Here is a 19,353-nt window from a genome sequence, read left to right on the forward strand (position 1 = left end):
ATTCTGCTACAGCTCCATTTGAGACCTCCAAACCTGTTGTGACGTGTGAACACACTCAGACACACATCATGCTCATTGTCAGGTTCATATTGGTGAACTATACTCCTCCTGGAACATGTTGGTATGCTTTAATGTTCAACAGTCTGTCTGAAGGCACTTGTGCTCAACTTCTGTCTGAAGCGCTGTGTACACACTGAGGCTGTGGATACTGTCACAGTATCTATAGAGCACCTGGTCTTGCTTTATAATCCAAAAAGACCAAGAAATCTCGCTTTCTACAATTTGGGACCTTGTCCTTAAACTCCATCCCAACAACATCCCCTAATGTAGCAGTGGAATTAGACATGCACATGGCTTGAAGAAAAAACTATTTAGGAAAAGATGTTTTCTATAATAGCAAGCAATACATTAACTGTAGGGTAAAACATATGATTTATTATTGATATTGTGATATTGATATAAACACAATTGGATGGAATGATATAAATAACATCTGTGCGCCTGTAATGTCTGAGATATAACTACTCCCTTACGTCCTCCATTAAAGCATCTTACTATGAGACAACTTTCTGAGGGCCACACACTGAGACCTGGTCCCCACGGTCCAATGTCTCTCCGGTCGCTCTTTGGAATCAGATAACTTGGATGTGGATGTCCTGTCACGTCTCTCTCCTGTCATGGGAGGAGTGACCTCAGTTGTTGAATTGTGTTAGAGGAAAGTGTCTTTAGGACAAAGGTCCGAAATGTTTATTTTAAAAAGAGTTTCAGGTCTACGGATGTCATCCTATATTGGCATCAATGGGAACACTTAAACCATACTACTCGGATGAGGAACGCCTGGTCTTTCCTCATCAGTAGCTGGTGCGAGAGAATCACATGACAGATGTACAGAAGCCACTTGTAGGGCCACTGTGACACCATCTGTTGTATAATTTGAAAAGGTCGCAGTGACCTTTCAGGACAGGGAAGGTTGGGACTGTCCAGTTGGTAACATGCATTCTTAGCGCTGCGGCGACCGGTCTGCTTCATTGACTCTGAAAATGCGTTAACATTTATATGTTAAATTCATCTTTTGTCCTTAAAGCTGCTAAATATACTCACAAAGCTATAACATTGTCTGCCTGCTACCCTAAAAATGTAAACAACGGTTTGAGGGGAAAATATTTGCTCCCTAAACGTTCAAACTGAGGGGCTTTGTCACTGAATGTACAGTAGCTTTAGCCATGCTGTGACGATTCCCGAATCTATCTGCCTGTCTGTCTGTTGGTCTGTGTCTTTTGCCTGTCTCTCTCTGTCTCCTGCAGGGTCCCCTGATGAGCAGCACCTGGGCCCGGAGCCCTACGTGCATAAAGCTACGCCCGGTGACGGCACTCGCTCTCTCTCTCTCTCTCGCTCCGTACGTGTTGCGATGTGTGGCCTGTCAGCCGACAGCGATCATTTGTGTTGTCTGCATTTTTGGCTGTGTTGGGGCTTCGCCAGCCACCTTAGTTAATTAATAAACCCTCTCCTGTGGTTGAAACGCTGCGTCTCCTTTATGTTTTCTCGCGGCACGTGAGCCGGGTCGTGACACATGCCCACAAATAGACAAAATATCTACTCAAACTAAGACGTCTCACTCTAAATGTGATAAATAAATGATGTGTTGGAGTCTTAACAAGAACAGGTTTGGGTAGGAAGAAGATTCAAACATGTGAACTGATTATGAACTGAATATGGTTTTCCAAAGGACACATGAAACATCAAGGACATCTGTGGAAGATCAACAAGTCTTGTTTTTGACAGCTTGTGTGTCTAAAAGTCATGTTATTGTGAATATGATACACTGAAAAGATAACTTCTATACAACCGGAGGAGTTGCCCCCTGGTGGTCAGTAGATAGAATGCAGCTTCAACACGTGAAGCATAGACTTCGATTCAAACAGCGGAGTCGCCCCCCTGGTTGTCAGGAGTGAGAATGCAATTTTATCATATGAAGCATAGGCTTCTATACAACCAGAGGATTCTCATTCTGGTGGTCAGGAGAGAATGCAGCTTTAACACATGAAACATATACTTATATACAACCAGAGGAGTCATATATGCATATATAGATCCATACTTTACAACAGAAAATACAGAATAAGGGGCCGATCACACAGGACGCGACTTTTTAAAGCGCAGCCGCTTAAAAAACGCCTTGACAAAAACGCCTTGACAAAAACGCTCTGGTCGTTTAAAAAAAATAATGCGCTGTGAGTTTTTTTTTTAAAGGCCGAGTGTGACAGTGATGAGCTGCGCGACTCTTTTAAAGGCGCTAAAAAAAAGCTAGAAAAACGCGCCGCAAAGCGTTTAAAAAGCGCGCATGAAAGGCGCGCGTACCGACACGTTTTTTTAGAATCGCGTCTGGTGTGATCGGCCCCTTAGGCATCTCCGCTGCTTTGTATGCAAAGATGGAAGTAAGGAGTTACCTTCTGCGGACCGGACCTCTGAAGGAAGGATCAAACTTGTGTGGTTCTCCTGGGATAAGAAAAGAAGAAGTGCATAGTGAACAGGCGCTGAGGCTTTAGTTGAAGTACTTTAAGCTCTGCTGTTCAAATATCTCAAGCCAGCATCCGCATGTTGTTTGTCAGAGACCACCTGCAGTAGAACCCTGTTCACTTCTGCCTCACTGGAAGCCAAAGAGACAACGAGACTTTTGAGGAATCAGAGGAACAGTCAAAGTAGAAAAAGAGCGGTGGAAATATCCTAATCTGTGTTGCTGCTGCTCTGTGGGTTGAACACACGGCGACACCTATATGTGACGCTGTGTCTCAATAGAGAAAAGTACAAATGAAAACATACATGGAAGTAAATAAACAGTTAACCCTTTAAAAATGGTTGATGATCCTGTTGACATTGAGAATTTATTTTCTTTGCAGCTTTTGGGGTCAATATGTTTTGTGTGTTTATTTAAATATATTGTTATCATGCGTGGACGGCCGCTGCGCTGCGTGGCACGCAAACCCCTCCTCCCCCGACCCTCCCAGCACCATCAGTGTCTGGACTTCTCGGGATCTGCAGATTGGAGCCTCAGGGCAAACACAGCATGATCTCACTATTACGGGCACAGAGGAGGTCACACGGGATGTGTGGACCGAACTGCAAAGCTGTTTTGAATACTTTGACAAGAGAAAAAAGGCGTGGCCACTTTGTGGAGCAATGTGCCGTTACTGTCCTTGCGATGTTATGCATCCTGACTGACTGACTTGACCAGCCCAAACCCGTCGGCTTAGTAATAACAAAACTGTCCAACAAAATTAAAAACCTGCACACACACACACACACAGACACACACAAACACACACACACACACACAGAGACACACACACACACAGCGCTGCTGGACCTTAAAGGGCAGAGCTGTGCCGGTCTGACCAGCAGCAACAACAGCAGCGCTGTGTATGATTAAATACGACTGTGCATGTACAAAAATAAGTTGCATAGCCAGCATTTCACTCACCACATTTCCACATATCTTGTGTGAAAGGCATCATCACTACAGAAGCAAGTCATAATCCACCAGCAAGGTAGCTTTTTTGGTTTTAGGTTTTTTGGTTCTAGGTTTGGTTCTTAAGTTTCTAGCCTTTCCTGAAACGTTCTCCATAAGAAAGGTGTTGCTAATAAATCCACCACCAAGTCTACTCCTTCAGCCATTGAGTATAATAATAATAATAATAATAATAATAATAATAATTTTATTTATATATTTCACAGACAAAGAGGTCACAAAGTGCTGTCCAGATTAAAAAACACATTAAAGATGGAGCAGCAAAAAACACATTAAAAACAAATAAAAACAACTAAAAACGGATAAAAGTAGATAAAAACAGGTCGTAGGTATTTCAACAAACGCCAGCATAAACAGGTAAGTTTTTAGTTGTTTTTTAAAGACATCACCGAGTTAGCAAACCGAATTTGTACCGGTAAAGTGTTCCTAAGCTTAGGAGCTAATGCCTCAAAAGCTCGGTCCCCACGGGTCTTAAAGCGAGTGTGTGGGACAGACAGAAGATTTAACTGGTTGGACCTGAGGTTGCGGGCTGTTGAAAAAAGTTCAGCCACATATGATGGAGTCTGACCGTGTAGTGCTCTGTATGTGAGGGTGAGGGTTTTAAAGTGGATCCCATATTAATTAATATTTTCAACTCGCACAGCTTATTAATAGGCTTGTTAGTTAGAACTACCGCCTCGCTTGGAATCCAGACTCGCTTGGAATCAAGGCCGACCGCCTTCTAGCTTTACAACTTAGACATCAATGCGCCTCCCGCTTTATATCACAAATCTCTGATTCATCTCATACCCTGACTCCCGACTCATCAAAAATAAACTCAGTTTGCTTCCTTTTACTCTACGCTCTACAAATCACAACCCCCTCTTGACACATCTCTTAATAATCTAGACTTTAAAATTTTAAGTGAAGAACTTTCAAAACGTTTAGATCAGTTGTGTCCAAACATTTTGCAAAGAGGGACAAATTTGACAAAGTAAAGATGCCAAGGTTCCAATAATTCCTCCTGACATTTTTTTTAACCACAAAAGTTACGTGAAAATACACACTTATGAAACAAATTTTACTGTCACAATTACCTTTATTTTTATGAAACCTAATATAATGTAACTAATTCTGCCTTTCATTCAGTTAGATAACAATGAACAAACTGTATAGAATACCTTACATTTCTATGAGTTAAATCGCATTGCCTCGTGAACACAAGTTCAAAGTAAACTTTAAAGGGAATTTTGCACGTTTTTCTTTGCGAATAGTGACATCTGTTACCGTTCAAAACATCATTTTTGTGGGATGTGTCGGTCAGGGGCCTCTCACTCTCTCTGGCCAATCACAGTGAAGCAGCGTGCTTGTTGGTAGGGTTGTGGCCTGTGATTGGTGGAGCAGGGGGTTGGCGGGTGGCTTTGGAGGAAGTGCCGTGTGTTGTTGTTGTACGTGAGTGTGGGGATGTGACGTGAGCCTATTAGCTGTTCCAAATTAAACTACGGTTAGCAAAGAGCTCTGCTACGTTAGTGTGAACATTGCTGCAATAAACCTGCGAGTTAAGGAGACCAACGTCAGCGCGTCATTACTGCGGACGTTACAGTAGTTTTATGTCATCAACAGCTTCACAAACAAAAACGAATACATCTTTTCCTCTGGTTTGCGCTGTAAGGCTTTTTAGGTCAAGCAGCTCCTCTGTCACTCTTGCACTTCCACCTCACTCCCTGCACTACTCTTTGCACCCCTCCCTCTGCGGCCCTCCCATCACACTAATAATCTAGTTCTCTCTTCACTAAAAAATTGGAAACAGTTCAGATACCACCGGGACAAAAATCCCCATCTGTCCTTGCTCCTGTATGCAACAATCACCTGTTTCTACCGTCAAGCATAGACAAAACCTTTGCACACGGGAAGAATAACAATTCACTTCATTCCCTGTTCTGCCTGAAAAAAACTTAGTTATAAGACATCATCTCCTCCTCAGATTCACAAAATAGTATCTCTTCCATCCATGGTCTTCTTTCATCTCAAATTCCTCCTCTTGTAGGGCTGATGAACATTTGGAAAAAAAACTAGGGCTTTCACTAGATGAATACTGGTGAGTGTTGTATTACTCAGATTTAATACTACTTGTATTTGTGCACGTATGCGCCTCATCCAATTCAAGGTTGTCTTCAGAATTCACTATACGATTGAAAAAGCTGTTTCCTGACACAGATTAATTCTGTATTAGGTGCTCCCAATCTCCAGCAGAGCACACACACACTTTTTTCTCCTGCCCTAAACTACACTCTTTCTGGACATCCTTTTTTGATACCCTTTCTACAGTCTTTAATATTCATATATCTTCATGCCCTTTGATTGCTATATTTGGTGTGTCTCCTGTTGTGGGAAGGTTTACTAGATGTCAAGCTGATGTTACTACATGATACTACTACATTGGAACAACCAAAAGTCGCCTCTCACACATTCCTGGTCAGAAAAGTTAATGTCATTTTTACACCTTGAAATTTTTTTTTAAAAACACTGTCGGAGGATCTCTGAAGAAATTTCACAAAACCTGGGACACTTTCCTTTCATATGCCAACAGCCAGCCCTTTGCCAACAGCTAACTCCCCTCTTCTTCCTATTTTCACTTGTTTGGTTGTTTGCTTGTTGCTTGTTGCTTGTTGTTTTTGTTTTGTTTATTTTATTTATTTTGTATTTTGTTTTATTTTTATTTAATCTAGTTGTATTATCTGATTAATTGATTACTAATTGACTAACTGATTAATTCAGATGCAAGTATAGTAAGTTCATCATCCCTTTAAAGTTTTTCCATTTGTCCAAAAGTAGGAACATTTTACATTATGCATACAGTCCTGGTCTTTAGACCACCTCCAACAGTCTTGGTCCTGAGACCACCTCCTAACAGTGTTGGTGGTCACAGGCAGCCTCTGCACCAGAGGAACATACCTGGGTATCAGCAGTAACAAGTCATGATCCTTAGCATTTGTATACAGTAGGTTCAGAGTTGTATTGTTCCTTGTGGGGCAGTTGACATATTGTTGAAAAGTTGGGAGAGCTTTATCCAGTGTGGTGTGGTTAAAGTCACAGTGATAGTCAGAAAAGCACCAGCCTGTTGACTCAGCAGTCCAGACACAGTGGAGACGATGGTGTCCACTGCTTCCTCGAGTGTTCAGTCGGTACTTGGAGTTGTACGAACCTGTCAGTCACAGTCTCGGTGTTATGCTAATGTTGAGCTAATATAGTTAGCTGAAAATACAACGGTCTCCTAAACTTGTTCTACACATAACACAAGAAGTGTCAGCTGATGATGGCACAATGGCGAACGTGTACTCTCTCGGCAAATAATACTGAAGCATCCCCACAGCTAACAGTTCAATGTTCAATCCAGACGAGGAAAGGTTTGTATCTTTGTGTGCATGCTTTTGTTGTCTGCTGTCTGGATTGAAAATAAACAAAATCAACAACTAAACAAAATCAAACATTAAAACTTAGTCAAAAACAGAAGTTAAATGAAGATTAAAAAAACTATAAATGTATATATAAAGCAGCATAATTGGTGACACCATCAGCTTTTTTTGAGCAAACACCTTGCATAATGCGACGTGCTATGAGACAGTTCATTTGGACAGCTAAGGTTTACAGCTGAACATGTAAATGAGACTGTAATGTATTCTCTTTCAGAATCTCTTTCCTCCTTCCTTCGCAGAGACGTTGAGTGTTCTTCAAGATGAAGATATGGAAATGAGACGAAGCTTGTCAAGATTTAAACATCGGCTGCATCACACAGACACACACACACACACACACACACACACACACCCGCACACTAATAACGTACACACAAACATACAACACAGGCGCATAGTGGCACACACACTTCCTTTCAAATTTACATCTCAGGGCTAACAAGAAATATTTAGAGGGAGAAAAACATTTCATCCTCTTGCTTCCTGTCAGCAATCAAAGTCATGTTTTGTTATGTCAAATCCAATCAGAGCCCGCCCTGTATCAATCTCTTCTTCTGAAAAGCTAAGCCGACGCCAAAGGGCAACTGTGGCTCAGTGGTTACCATACCCGTCTTTCAGTCACAGCATCGCTGGATCGAGTCCGGGCTCTACTAGTCCACGTTGTAGTGTCCTTGAGCAAGACACTTACCCCCTAATTGCTCCATGTTGCTGTGTCTATGGTGTAAATAAAAATGGAAGTTGCTTTGGATAAAAGCATCAGCTTAATGTAATGAAGTGCCTTCAACCTGCATTCTCTCTAATGTCTGTCAGGGGGATTCAGCCTCTGGTTGTATAGAAGTCTATGAGAAAATTACTCTACTTATCTCTTAAATTATTGCCTCAGTAAACATTTTAAACATGAGTTTATGTCTCAATCTCAATACAGCATGATGTTTCCTTAGTAACTGAAGGCCATTTAGAGTCAAATAAACCATAAAACAGGGGATGCTTTAGGGTGGGCTTCCTGTGATTGACAGGTAGCTACCGCTGCCAGAGACATATATAGTGTCTCTATGTTAAGTTTATTGGTCCATTTAACGTTCATCCTACTAACATATGTAACTCACAAGAATACCTGCTGAATAAACTAACTAATGTAAGAAACAGCCATCAGAGCAACAATTTTGGCAAATTTTTTTAGCAAATATTTGTTATTGCAACAACAAATATTTCTTTTCAAAACTTATTGATTATGTAATGAATGTCATCTGATGAAGAAATAATCAGTCCCGGAAAGTTACTTTTTTGCATAATATGTAAAAAGAAAACAACAGAGCCCATGAGGACATATATCTGTCATGTTGTATCTGTTAAAACTGCATCGGCCGCAGCTGAGAACAGCATGCCGGTCGGGTAGCACCGGGCCGTCATAAACTTCAATCTACTTCCCCGCTGGGTCGGTCAGGTGTGTACTGCTGAAATACCCCCCAGGTATCTGAGTGGTATTTTGGTGCCGCTCCATTGAATGATTAATGAAACAGCAGCCATGCTTTAAGGTCCATTCTGTGACTTAAAGGCAGCGTCATGACCGAGTTTGTCAAAATCCTGCTTTGACACTTGACACAAGTTATTCTTCTCCAGTGGAAGCATTCAAGGCCAAAATAGGTTGAATTATTTTAGTTTTGTGCTTATTCAGCCAAGAGAAATTTGAGACATCCAGCTGTACACTTGATCAGCGCATTGACATCAGAATTAATGATGCGTCCACACTAGAGCACATAAACAAGAAGAAGAATCGGACATTCCTGGATTCTATTTAATACTCTTACAGGTGCTGAAACCACACAGGGACATTAACAAAGGCTGTGTTTCGAGTTTGATGCCTGGTAATAGATACAGAGACGGAAATCTGGGGAGTTTGCATGCACGACTGCTTGACACACACACACACACACACACACACACACACACACACACACACACACACACACACACACACACACACAAGAGTGAGTGTTGGTCTACAAAGGAAGCAGAAGAGACGGAAGCTGAAATGTAGAGAGCCCAGGAGGCTGCCTGTCAGGTGGTCCTTCTGAGAAGCAGGACTTACAAGTGTGTGTGTGTGTGTGTGTGTATGTGTGTGTGTGTGTGTTTGTGTGTGTGTTTGTGTGTGTGTGTGTGTGTGCGTGCGTGCATGTGTGTGTTTGTGTGTGTGTGCGTGTGTGCGTGTGTGCGTGTGTGCGTGTGTGCATGTGTGTGTGTGTGTGTGTGTGTGTGTGTGTGTGTGGAGGACTTTTCCAAGAAGAGACACAATTGATGAAAAGGCAAAAAGAACAGAGAGGTGGGGAACAGAGATGAGATGTAGATATATTCTGATCATTCAGACATTCAAAGGAGCGATGGAGTAACTGGGGTGAGATGAGGACGAGTACATGAGAGGAAAGTGGAGAGAAAGAAGAGTGGCAGGACAGAAGGGTGGAAGGACATAACTGTGTTGAGTGTTGAACGGTATACCATCAATAGAAAAGTATCATGGTTAAAAATATTAGGAAAAAATGCATTCTTCTATACTTTTTATTGTCTTTAGTTTGTGTTGTGTGTAAATATGTGTTCACGGGTGTAGCTTTGCAGAGTCCAAGGGAAATTCTGTTCATCCATCCATTTAACTCGAACTCAATGCTAATTATGGCACGGTCTAATGTGATGAAATATTTTAGCGATGACATTTTGGACAGACGTGGATGTAAGCATTCAACAATTATTTCAGATTTTTCCCTACATTTATTGTAGGATTCAAATATTAAATAACCTCAATGAATAAATATACATCTTTGAAAAGTAGTTTTTCACCCTTGTAGAGTAACTTCTGCTCTCTGAGACAGTAAATGAAACTGAAAACTCTCAAGTTAATACAATTCAAAGAGTCATCGGCAGTATTTCAGAAAGTGGAACTATGTGTGACTGTCTACTCTTTCCCTTTGTATCACCTTCTTCATCATACACACACACACACACACACGCACACACACACACACACACGCACACACACACACACACACACACACACACACACACACACACACACACACACACACACACACACTTCCTTCAGATCTGTTGTCATAGACACAGCCATCTGTTCATGCTAGAGGTCAGTGAATAAAGTAAGAGAGTAGAAACTAAATGAAACACTGTCATAAGTTGCTGCCATAAAGTAACACTGTCACTAACTGCACTCCCTATATAAATAGTTTCACATTTTTTGAGAAAATGATAAAAAAGGGATTTCAGAGAGCAGACATATGGGTCTACACTATGTGTTTGAAAGATATATCCAGGATGACTGAAGAATTCAACAGTGAAAACAGGTTAAAAAGGTAAAGATAGAAGCTGAAGCTACAGATCAGTGTGAAAGTGAACCACTACATTTTGCAAAGAAAACATATTTCAAAGTTGTCCAGAAATTTGAAAATGATCCGTTTCTACTCATTGAAATGCCCAACAGCGCTCTGATAGCGATAAATGACGCGCCCCATTTCATGCTGCGATGATCCACTGCAGTAGTCAGATCTGAAATGCCAACACTAGCAGTATTTTAGGAAAAGGTCACTTTTTGTATATTACAGATAACCCTTTAACATCACATCTTTTAAATTATTGCTCTGATGTGAATGAAAGTTTAATGAGTTAATGTGAAAGTGGTGTCACGGGAGCCGCTCGGTGGAGGACGTATCACTCTGTCGGGAGTTCTTGGGACGACAAAACCACTCGTCCCATTCTCTGTTGTCCAGCGGTGTTAAACAGGGAAACTTCTCTTCACCCATTAACAATCTTTGTGTGTAGAGACAGCGCCATGCAGAGCAGACAAACCGATCAAGTTACAAACGGAATTTACAGTCACAGCTGATGTTTACCTGCTGCTTCGGGCCTTTACTGTCTCTCAGTTGAACCATGCTTTATTGCACTATTTGCAATTGATTCTCCATTTCACCATTAATAGTTTGGTCTCTTTCTCAATAACTTAATATACATCGGTTTAATGAAATTGAATTTTCAATCAGTTTCAACACCGCTGTCTTCTCTGACTCATGTCCTCCATTACCACAGCACTCATTCAACTGTTACCTCTGCATTGACTTTCTCTACTTTTCACAACTCCTCTCTTCTATATTTCATTTGCTACTTTTATAGATTCAAACACCAAGGGAACCAGAATACAAAGACACTGTGATGTTCATATATTCTAAGTGCTGGTCCCATAGCAGTTACTGTGTTGTTTGTTTTCCAACTGACTCGGTGTGAGAAGAAATGTTTAAATATTAAATATATATAGATGTCTCTGACGGCAGGAAGCTTTTACATGGTTCTGTGTGAGCAGCTCGCTCCCAAATTTCTAAACTCACTCCAAACTTCACAGCATTACAAAAGCCCTGAGAGGCAAATGTAAAAAAAAAATATTCTGGTGATCCCGTTTCTGATTGTGATCTAAATAGTTTTCTCCTGTGTTTATAACTAAAGAAAGGTAGAAAAAGTTTTGCCGGAATAATCTTTCCAAGTTCCTCAATTTTTCTTAACTGTAAAATGGGTGGAGAACAAAGTTTTGCCAGGAGTTATAAGTCACTTAACATGCTAACACACACTATATGTGTTTAAAGTGCATGAATTACAACAACACTAATTGTTTCCCTCACTTTTCCCAGATAATATACAATAATTAACTTAGAAAGATTGTTCTGGCAAAACCATTTTCCACCTGTTCTTTAAGAGACATTTTAGCTACATGTTTTGTATATATACATGTTTGTACAGTGTACACTGCTTCAATTGATTGAATTTCTGATTATGAATAATATATACATGCTTGGGCTAATTTTGTATTAATCTGGCAATCCTTTAACGGCGTTAACTATTTGATCATGCGTTAACTGCATGTTGTTGTATTTATTTTCCGCATTTTTTAATTTTTTTTGCATTGAGAGGGGCTCATCGCTTTAAATCTCTTAAGACGGCGTAGTTCAGACATGGGCTTCTTACGGCTCTCCCAGTGCGGCCCACGTGAGGTCAATCAAATAATAAAGATAAGTAAATAAGATAAACGCCATGAATGCAATACTGCTTTTACTTTGAACGCGTGCACGCTTCCGTAGCTTCGCCGACTGACGTGAAAGCACGTATTGTTCTGTAGCTTCTATTCTCAACGAGCAGCGGGACAGCAAAGAGCAGCTTTGCAGCAGTAAAAGCAGCAGACTAGCAGCAACAAGAAGCTTCACCCCACAAAGCGCTCACACACCGGCAGGCTTTGAAACCAGATTGAAAGGTAATCGCGCATGCGCAAAGCTCCTGACCCGGCGGTCTGATCCACTATGGCAGAGCGTCACTTCTGGATCTTTACTCTTCTCTCAAAGAGGAGAACTTTCCTCACATCACAAGATGTTCAGTGCACTTGTTCAAGACAACACAGACTGGACTTTTCTCACTGAGGAAGAAAAACTGAACTGAAAACATGAAAAGCACTTATTGCTTTTGTATAAAGTAAATCAATTGCTGGTCTTTAACATACATCTTAAAGGTAAGCAACAGACTGAACATGGACCAAAGAAGGAGTGGTTTGTCCCTCACAGGGACCCTTACTACTGAACAGTACCTGTTCAGAAAAAAGAAAACTGATTTATAAACTATGTATGTATGTATGTTAACTTGCTGTTGCTCCAGAGTGCTGTTATATTGTTCTGATCACTTTAAAATAAAAGCCTGCAATACACTAGTTTTTACTTCATTATTGAATTTGGTGCATAATGCGATTAATCACAATTGCAGTTTTTTCAGACGCTAACAAGCGCTTACCCATACTTCAGATACTTTTTCTAAACTCTTAACACAGACTCACACCTCCAAACCACAACTGGCCAAAAGGATAATTTTCTTCTCAAAAACACATTTTGTTAAAAAAAATCTGACTGAAAATGAAATTATTCTGTCAAAGAATAACTCTTGTTTTCACTTCTCAATGTCCTTGCAGTCAATGAAAGTACACTAGGTTTTAAAATACTGGCTATTGCTGACATTAAAAAAACTGCATAGACTTTTATGTTTCAGTTTTACAGGTATTTGCAAACAAAACATACAATCCATTGTTTTCACCCTAAATTTCTTGGTCGCGAACTGTATGCCCACATGTATTGTTCACATTCAAAAGCATTCCTGTAAAAAGCAAATCTGTTTTTTCTCCCTTTTATAGTTTACTACAGGAGGTACAGTATAAATACTGTTTACAGAACAGAAGAAGTTTTACAGTATTGATTACAGTTAACAAAATATCCATGAAACACATAAGAGCATTCTGAACAAAAAAAACAACGGGAAAAAGCCTGGATAAAAATGGGGGTAACTAAAAAAAGCACAAAATTCCTGTATCTAATTGCTGCGATTTTCAGGGTTAGGCCAAATGTTTTCATCAACATCGCATCTGATATTATCCAAGGCGATGCACCTGGGATGAAACCGCTTGGAATGCCGGATCCACCCTTGGCAATCATCAACTGTGATGTTCCTGCAGCCAGCATCCATGGCTTGAACTGGACATTGAATTGAATATACACTATACCTGTAATCGCAGAAAAATCATGCGATTAATGAGTAAAAAATGTTCAACTTTGCCCAACCCTAGAATATACACATATATAGTACATAATACATATGTGCATACAGGACATATATGCTCATAATTATATATTAATTTGTATACTACTGCCAGCAAGCACATTTGAATAGATATAAATCTGATTGATTTGGGTAATGAGGCACCTAAAATTAGCCAATACATTTTCCCAACACTGATGCCTTTAACTTGTCTGTTATTTTGCAAGCTTATGTCTTGCAGCGGGGGCGGTGTTATGCTGCATTTACAGCAAACGCGTTGTGAATATTCACGAGGCATTTGCTGTGAACGCAGCATTAGACTTTGCCATGATTATGTACTTGACTTCTTCATATGCATTTATGATAATCTCCTGCTCCTCAGCGGAGAAAAAAGAGGGTGTTCTCTGAGTTTATTTGCTATTGTACTGTTAGAACATTATGGTGTCAGTGCTCGATTATTCCCCCTTCTGAAAAGGAATGGGCATGCGCATTTATCCTGATGACTGACATCTGGTTTGAATTAACAAGACAGTTTGAATGATGATCAATGTTTGAAAAACCGAGTTGGCTGACATCAATCATCGCAGTTATTGAAGATGGATAATAGGACATTTGATCGACTTTGTTAAACTACGTAAGAGGAAATAGGCCTGGTTCGTGAATCCCTTTAAAAACTCTAGTTTACTGCAGAAGGGTCTGACAGTCTGCTCTGCAAGTCTGCAATTATCCCATCAGAGCCACAATACTGTTCAAATCTGAAGGGTAACTGACATTCTTTACTTTTACAAAGTTTTTTTTTTTTTTTAATACGCAGCAGACTGAAAACAGGACAAAGAGAGAGGGATAGAGCGTCATGACAACGCCTGCTAACGTCCGGTTAGTGGCTGGCCCGACTTACCTTTAAGTCTCTAACAAGCCTCGGTGTGCAACTCTGGCATCCTGTAATTGGTGTATGAAGGACTCAGATATCTGACGTCATGCTGCATCAGGCCACAATATCATCTCATCCAATCCATCCATCTCTCTAATCATCCATCCATTTATCCATCCATCTGTCCATTCATTCATCCGTCCATCTGTCTGTCCATTTATCTATCCGTTAATCCATTAATTGTCTATTACCATTTATACTTTAAAGGTTGTAATATTATTTTGTTAAATACCACAATTGAAAACCAAATACCTAATCTATTGTCTTTTCAAGGAATCATATCAAGATGAAATCATATAGATCAAATTTAATGAAAACATTTATGTTCTAACTGAAATTTTTCCAAAAAATCTGATTACTTTTCACTCACTTTTCAATTTACAACGCGTTTGCTGTAAATTACTTTTCACTAAAGTTGAAAAAAAAATGATAAAATACTTTGCACTCTTTGAGTATTTAATTCACACAAGCGTATAGAAAACCATGTAGTTATTACAGAGTCTTTGTTTCTTATCTCGGTGCAATCAAGGAGCGTTAACCATGTCTTTTCATTTATTGATGTGTAAAATGACCTGTATCCTGATGGAAGATTGTCGATCCAGAGAGGTATATGTTATGAACACAGACAGGTGGATATGATCGACATTAACCATAGCGCAATGTCTTCCAGCTGTGTAGGAGTAGCTTTATTTTATCGTTGTATATTACATTGTGGAAGAATATTACCAGTGAATGGTACACAAACATTAAGTGCATCTGAGTACAACTTCATGTGCGCACACACACACACACACTCTCCTCCCCACACACACACACACACACACACACACACACACACACACACACACACACATACATACACACAATCGATTCCAGCGTTCAACATCATTGAAATCCTTTGGAAATCCTTTTTGATGAACCAGTAGACAATGAATGCACAACAAGACAGGATGAGTAGAGACTTCATTGTAGAAATGAACAGACCTGAGGTCAGCTAATGGCATTAGTGCTCAGTAATTCTCAGCTAATCTTTATCTCGCTGCTGACTAAAATAGCCTCAGTCTGCTGAGTTTAAGCAGCGAGGCTACAGTTATGATGCGTTTTCTTTTGTTCCTGCCGAGTTTGAATGAAGTGAGAATTACAATTTCCAAGTCCGTCATGTGATGCCACTGGTCGCAAAAATAAAAGGTTTCCCATAGACTTACATTTGGAAAGAGATCTATCACTCAGCAAATTATTTATTTTGAGGTAAATTGACTTCCCAGTACGAATACTTGAATAACCCTCAGGGGCCGAGCAGTTATGTAACGCACTAACAGACCATTCCAGAGGGATTTTCAGAGGGATTTTCTTCGCTCTTCGGGCCCAAAGGATGCACAAGATTGCCACGAGATCTAGATAATACTCTGACGTCAAACTGTCTTTGCTTCATGCGCCTCTGAGCAACTTTCATCGGAAAGGAACAAGGCGCCGTTTCCGAAGCTGTACCCACTTCTCTTTGTACGTCCATGTTCCACACCAGGCAGCAAGCAAGGACCCTGAACCTGCATTCTCTCTAATGGCCAGCAGGGCGCGACTCCTCTGGTTGCAAGAAATAGTCTGATTGTATAGACATCTATAGGAAAATGACTCTACTTCTCAGTTGATATGTTCCACCGAAAAAGAAAACAACTGCTAACAGACAACAATGTCAACTTGTTTAGTTATTTTACATTACATTTCATTTTGCTGACACATTTATCCAAAGCGACTTACAATAGTAATTATAAACTCAGAACAACATCAAGAAAGTACAATTTCTTCAAGGAAGCAAAACTACAACGTGCTATCTGTAAGTGCCATTCAAGTGATACTAAAGTGCTACTAGGTGCTACTTTCTTTATTCAAGGTTGGAAAAGATGTGTTCTTAGTTTGCAACGGAAGATGGAGACGCTTTCTGCTGTCCTGATGTCAATCGGGAGCTCATTCCAACCGTTGAGGAGCCAGGACAGAAAACAGTCATGACTTTATTGAGTGTTTAGCTCGCAGTGACGGAGCTAGTAGCCGATTGGCAGAAGCCGAACAGAGGTAACGGGCTAGTTTTACGGTAGATCGGACCCGATCTGTTCGTAGCACGGTACGCCAGTAACAATGTTTTAAAGCCGATGCGGGCGGCCACCAGTAACCAGTGAAAAGCGCGAAGAAGCGGAGTAGTGTGGGTGAATTTAAAGACCTGCAGAGGTCGGATGGCACAAGCAGGGAGACCTGCCATGTGATAGTTGTTTTGTTCAAGTCTTTGAGAGATGCAGGTTGTTGTTGTTGTTTAAGGGGGAGGGGTAAAGCTAGAAATTTAACTGTCAACAAAATAGTAAAAAAGAAAGTAGCGTTACTGCTAGTAAGACAGAGGGATCCCCCCGCATGCACACACACACACACACACACACACACACACACACACACACACACACACACACATACATACAAACACACACCAACACACACATACACATACACACACACACACACAAACTCACACAAACACACACACACACACACACACACACACACACACACACACACACACACACACACACACACACATACATACAAACACACACCAACACACACATACACATACACACACACAAACTCACACAAACACACACACACACACACACACACACACACGCGCGCGCGCAGTAGCTGCTTTACCATAAAGTGATTATTTAAATATGAAGTATATACTCCATTGTGTGGCAGCAGGCTGCATAGATTCCACTAAAGATAACATGTCGTGGCGGAGGCTCTTTCTAATGTTATCAGTCAACAAAAGTAGAAACCAGGTTCCCTGCCGGCCTCCATAAGACTCAATTACCAGCAGTTTGTGGTTTGTGGTTTGTGTTTAATTCGTTATCTAATGCAGACAACAATGTCCCTCCATTAGCCTAATTAAACTACTAATTATAACCCGGGTACTCACCGTAGCAGGGCGCAGCTCCAGCGGCCGTCTCGCTCTGAACGGCGGCCGAGCCGCCGGGCGCGTAGCGGCGGGGCGCCATGGCGCGCGCTGCTGTCGGCGGACAAAGGGACGGAGGACTGAAGAAGCAGCCGTCTGGGGAAGTAGTTTATAGTGCTCCTTGGCTCCTCTCCTTTCCTCTTTTCTTCTCTCCTCTCCTCTCCTCTCCTCTCCTCTCCTCTCTTCTCCTCTCTTCTACTTCCCTCTACTCCCCTCCCCTCCTCCTTACCTCTCCTCTGTACTGCGCGAGACCCTACTCCGTTACGTTCGCGTTCTTTACAGAGACGTCACGCCAAAGTGCTCATGGCAGGGCTGCACCTGCGCGCCCTGTAGAGTTACACTGGTCGCTGTTTATGTTTCGGACCAGGCCTGGCTCAAAAGAAAAGAGGCAGTCATCTCGTGTGCTTCACCGCCGTGGTTTAACGCCTCAGTTGAGTCTCACCAACACTCTTAGAGGAATTCACATTTTACTTGCACGTTTTAAGTTTTTCTTCATTACTAAATTTCTCAATTAATTACTGAAACAAACTCGTGATTTATAACAAAATAAATAAAAATGAACTATATTAACTTCTCCTTCAAATTGACTGGCCTATTCATTAATCAGCAGTGTGTTTCGTGAACAGCTCAGTACATAGACCTGCTGTTCTACAGGCACGGATGGCTCACTGTATATTATATACTCACTGTATATTATATACTATATTCAAGATTCAGAATGATTTTACTGTCATATGCATAGATAACAGACAGTTACAATGAAAAGCTTATTTTTCTCGTTCTTCCTAACACAGAATCACGATAGACCTAAGGTAAAGAAAATGTTTTTAAACGGCACAAAATATAAAAGATATAACAGTATTGCACAAAATATGATAATAGTATTGCTTGACCGGTCTCCCTCACTGGACCGAGCGTCTCTCGTCCGGCTCGACCTTGCAGTGAAACTAACGGTACTCCATCGCCCCCTGGTGGCAGAGTATTAGTATCACACTCGGCAGCGAGCTTCCTTCTGCAGTATCTAAAGCTGAGACCAGGAGGGCAGGCCGCGATCAGTCCATTCCATGTTTATCACGTATAGTCATGTTTAGTGTGTAAATATATATGGCACTCGGATTATTCTTTAATGTTATGCACAGCCCGCCATGACAAATTCCTTGAACACATACATGGCAATAAATGGTTTCTGATTCTGATAACTTTTTATTATTATTTTTAAACATGTCAAGAGGCTAGTTTTTTGGAAAATACTATCATATGTGTACATGGTGTACATATTTGACATTTTATAATATTCATACATTGTATTCTAAAAAACATCTCACGTGTGGACTGAAGAGGAAAGCAGTTTGGCTCTCCAGACCAGGAGGTTTCTATCAAAAAATGGCAGTAAAAACAATACAAATATCTCTTTTTTTATCAGCTAATATGAGCTTTTCTTTTTGATTTCACACATATTTCCAATATGTTTCCTCCTCCTCCTCCTCGAACAAAGCTTCAGCTCCACAATGACACCACACTGCTGGAGACCCAGGTCGTACTGCTGGGTCCGCTGGACGGAAAGGAGGCACAGGAGAACCAGAACCAGGACTCAGCGAGGAACACTGTCAGGCCTGCTGCTCGCTAGTAGAATGAGAGTTTTTCTAAAGGGACCATGGCGCTCAGAAACACTATCACTATAGTCCACAGGGGCCGCCAACATCAACAGAAAATTCATGTTTCTCGTAGTAGCTTTAGTGTTAACACAAGTTAAATGATGAGTCATAGTTCAAATAGAATGTGAGCTGCACAGATACATAGTTTTACACAGGGAACTGCTTCAATGTTT

At 40.9% G+C, this 19,353-nt stretch overlaps 1 protein-coding gene across 1 annotated transcript in view; it reads right to left on the reverse strand.

Moving 5' to 3' along the window:
* LOC137803954 (choline transporter-like protein 5-A) overlaps positions 1-17,702 on the reverse strand; it is a 36,479-nt gene extending 18,777 nt beyond the window's left edge. The window contains exons 1-2 of the mRNA XM_068602849.1: positions 17,490-17,702; positions 2,448-2,496 (exon numbers count right to left, since the gene is read on the reverse strand). Coding sequence (XP_068458950.1) covers positions 2,448-2,496; positions 17,490-17,568 — 128 coding nt within the window. The 5' untranslated portion in view covers positions 17,569-17,702. The remainder of the gene's footprint in view (positions 1-2,447; positions 2,497-17,489) is intronic.
* Positions 17,703-19,353: the final 1,651 nt, after the last annotated feature.

The sequence above is a fragment of the Clinocottus analis genome, unplaced genomic scaffold (assembly GCF_023055335.1).
Source record: "Clinocottus analis isolate CAN_PGR_092001 unplaced genomic scaffold, fCliAna1.0.p SCAF_11, whole genome shotgun sequence".
Lineage (NCBI taxonomy): Eukaryota > Metazoa > Chordata > Actinopteri > Perciformes > Cottidae > Clinocottus > Clinocottus analis.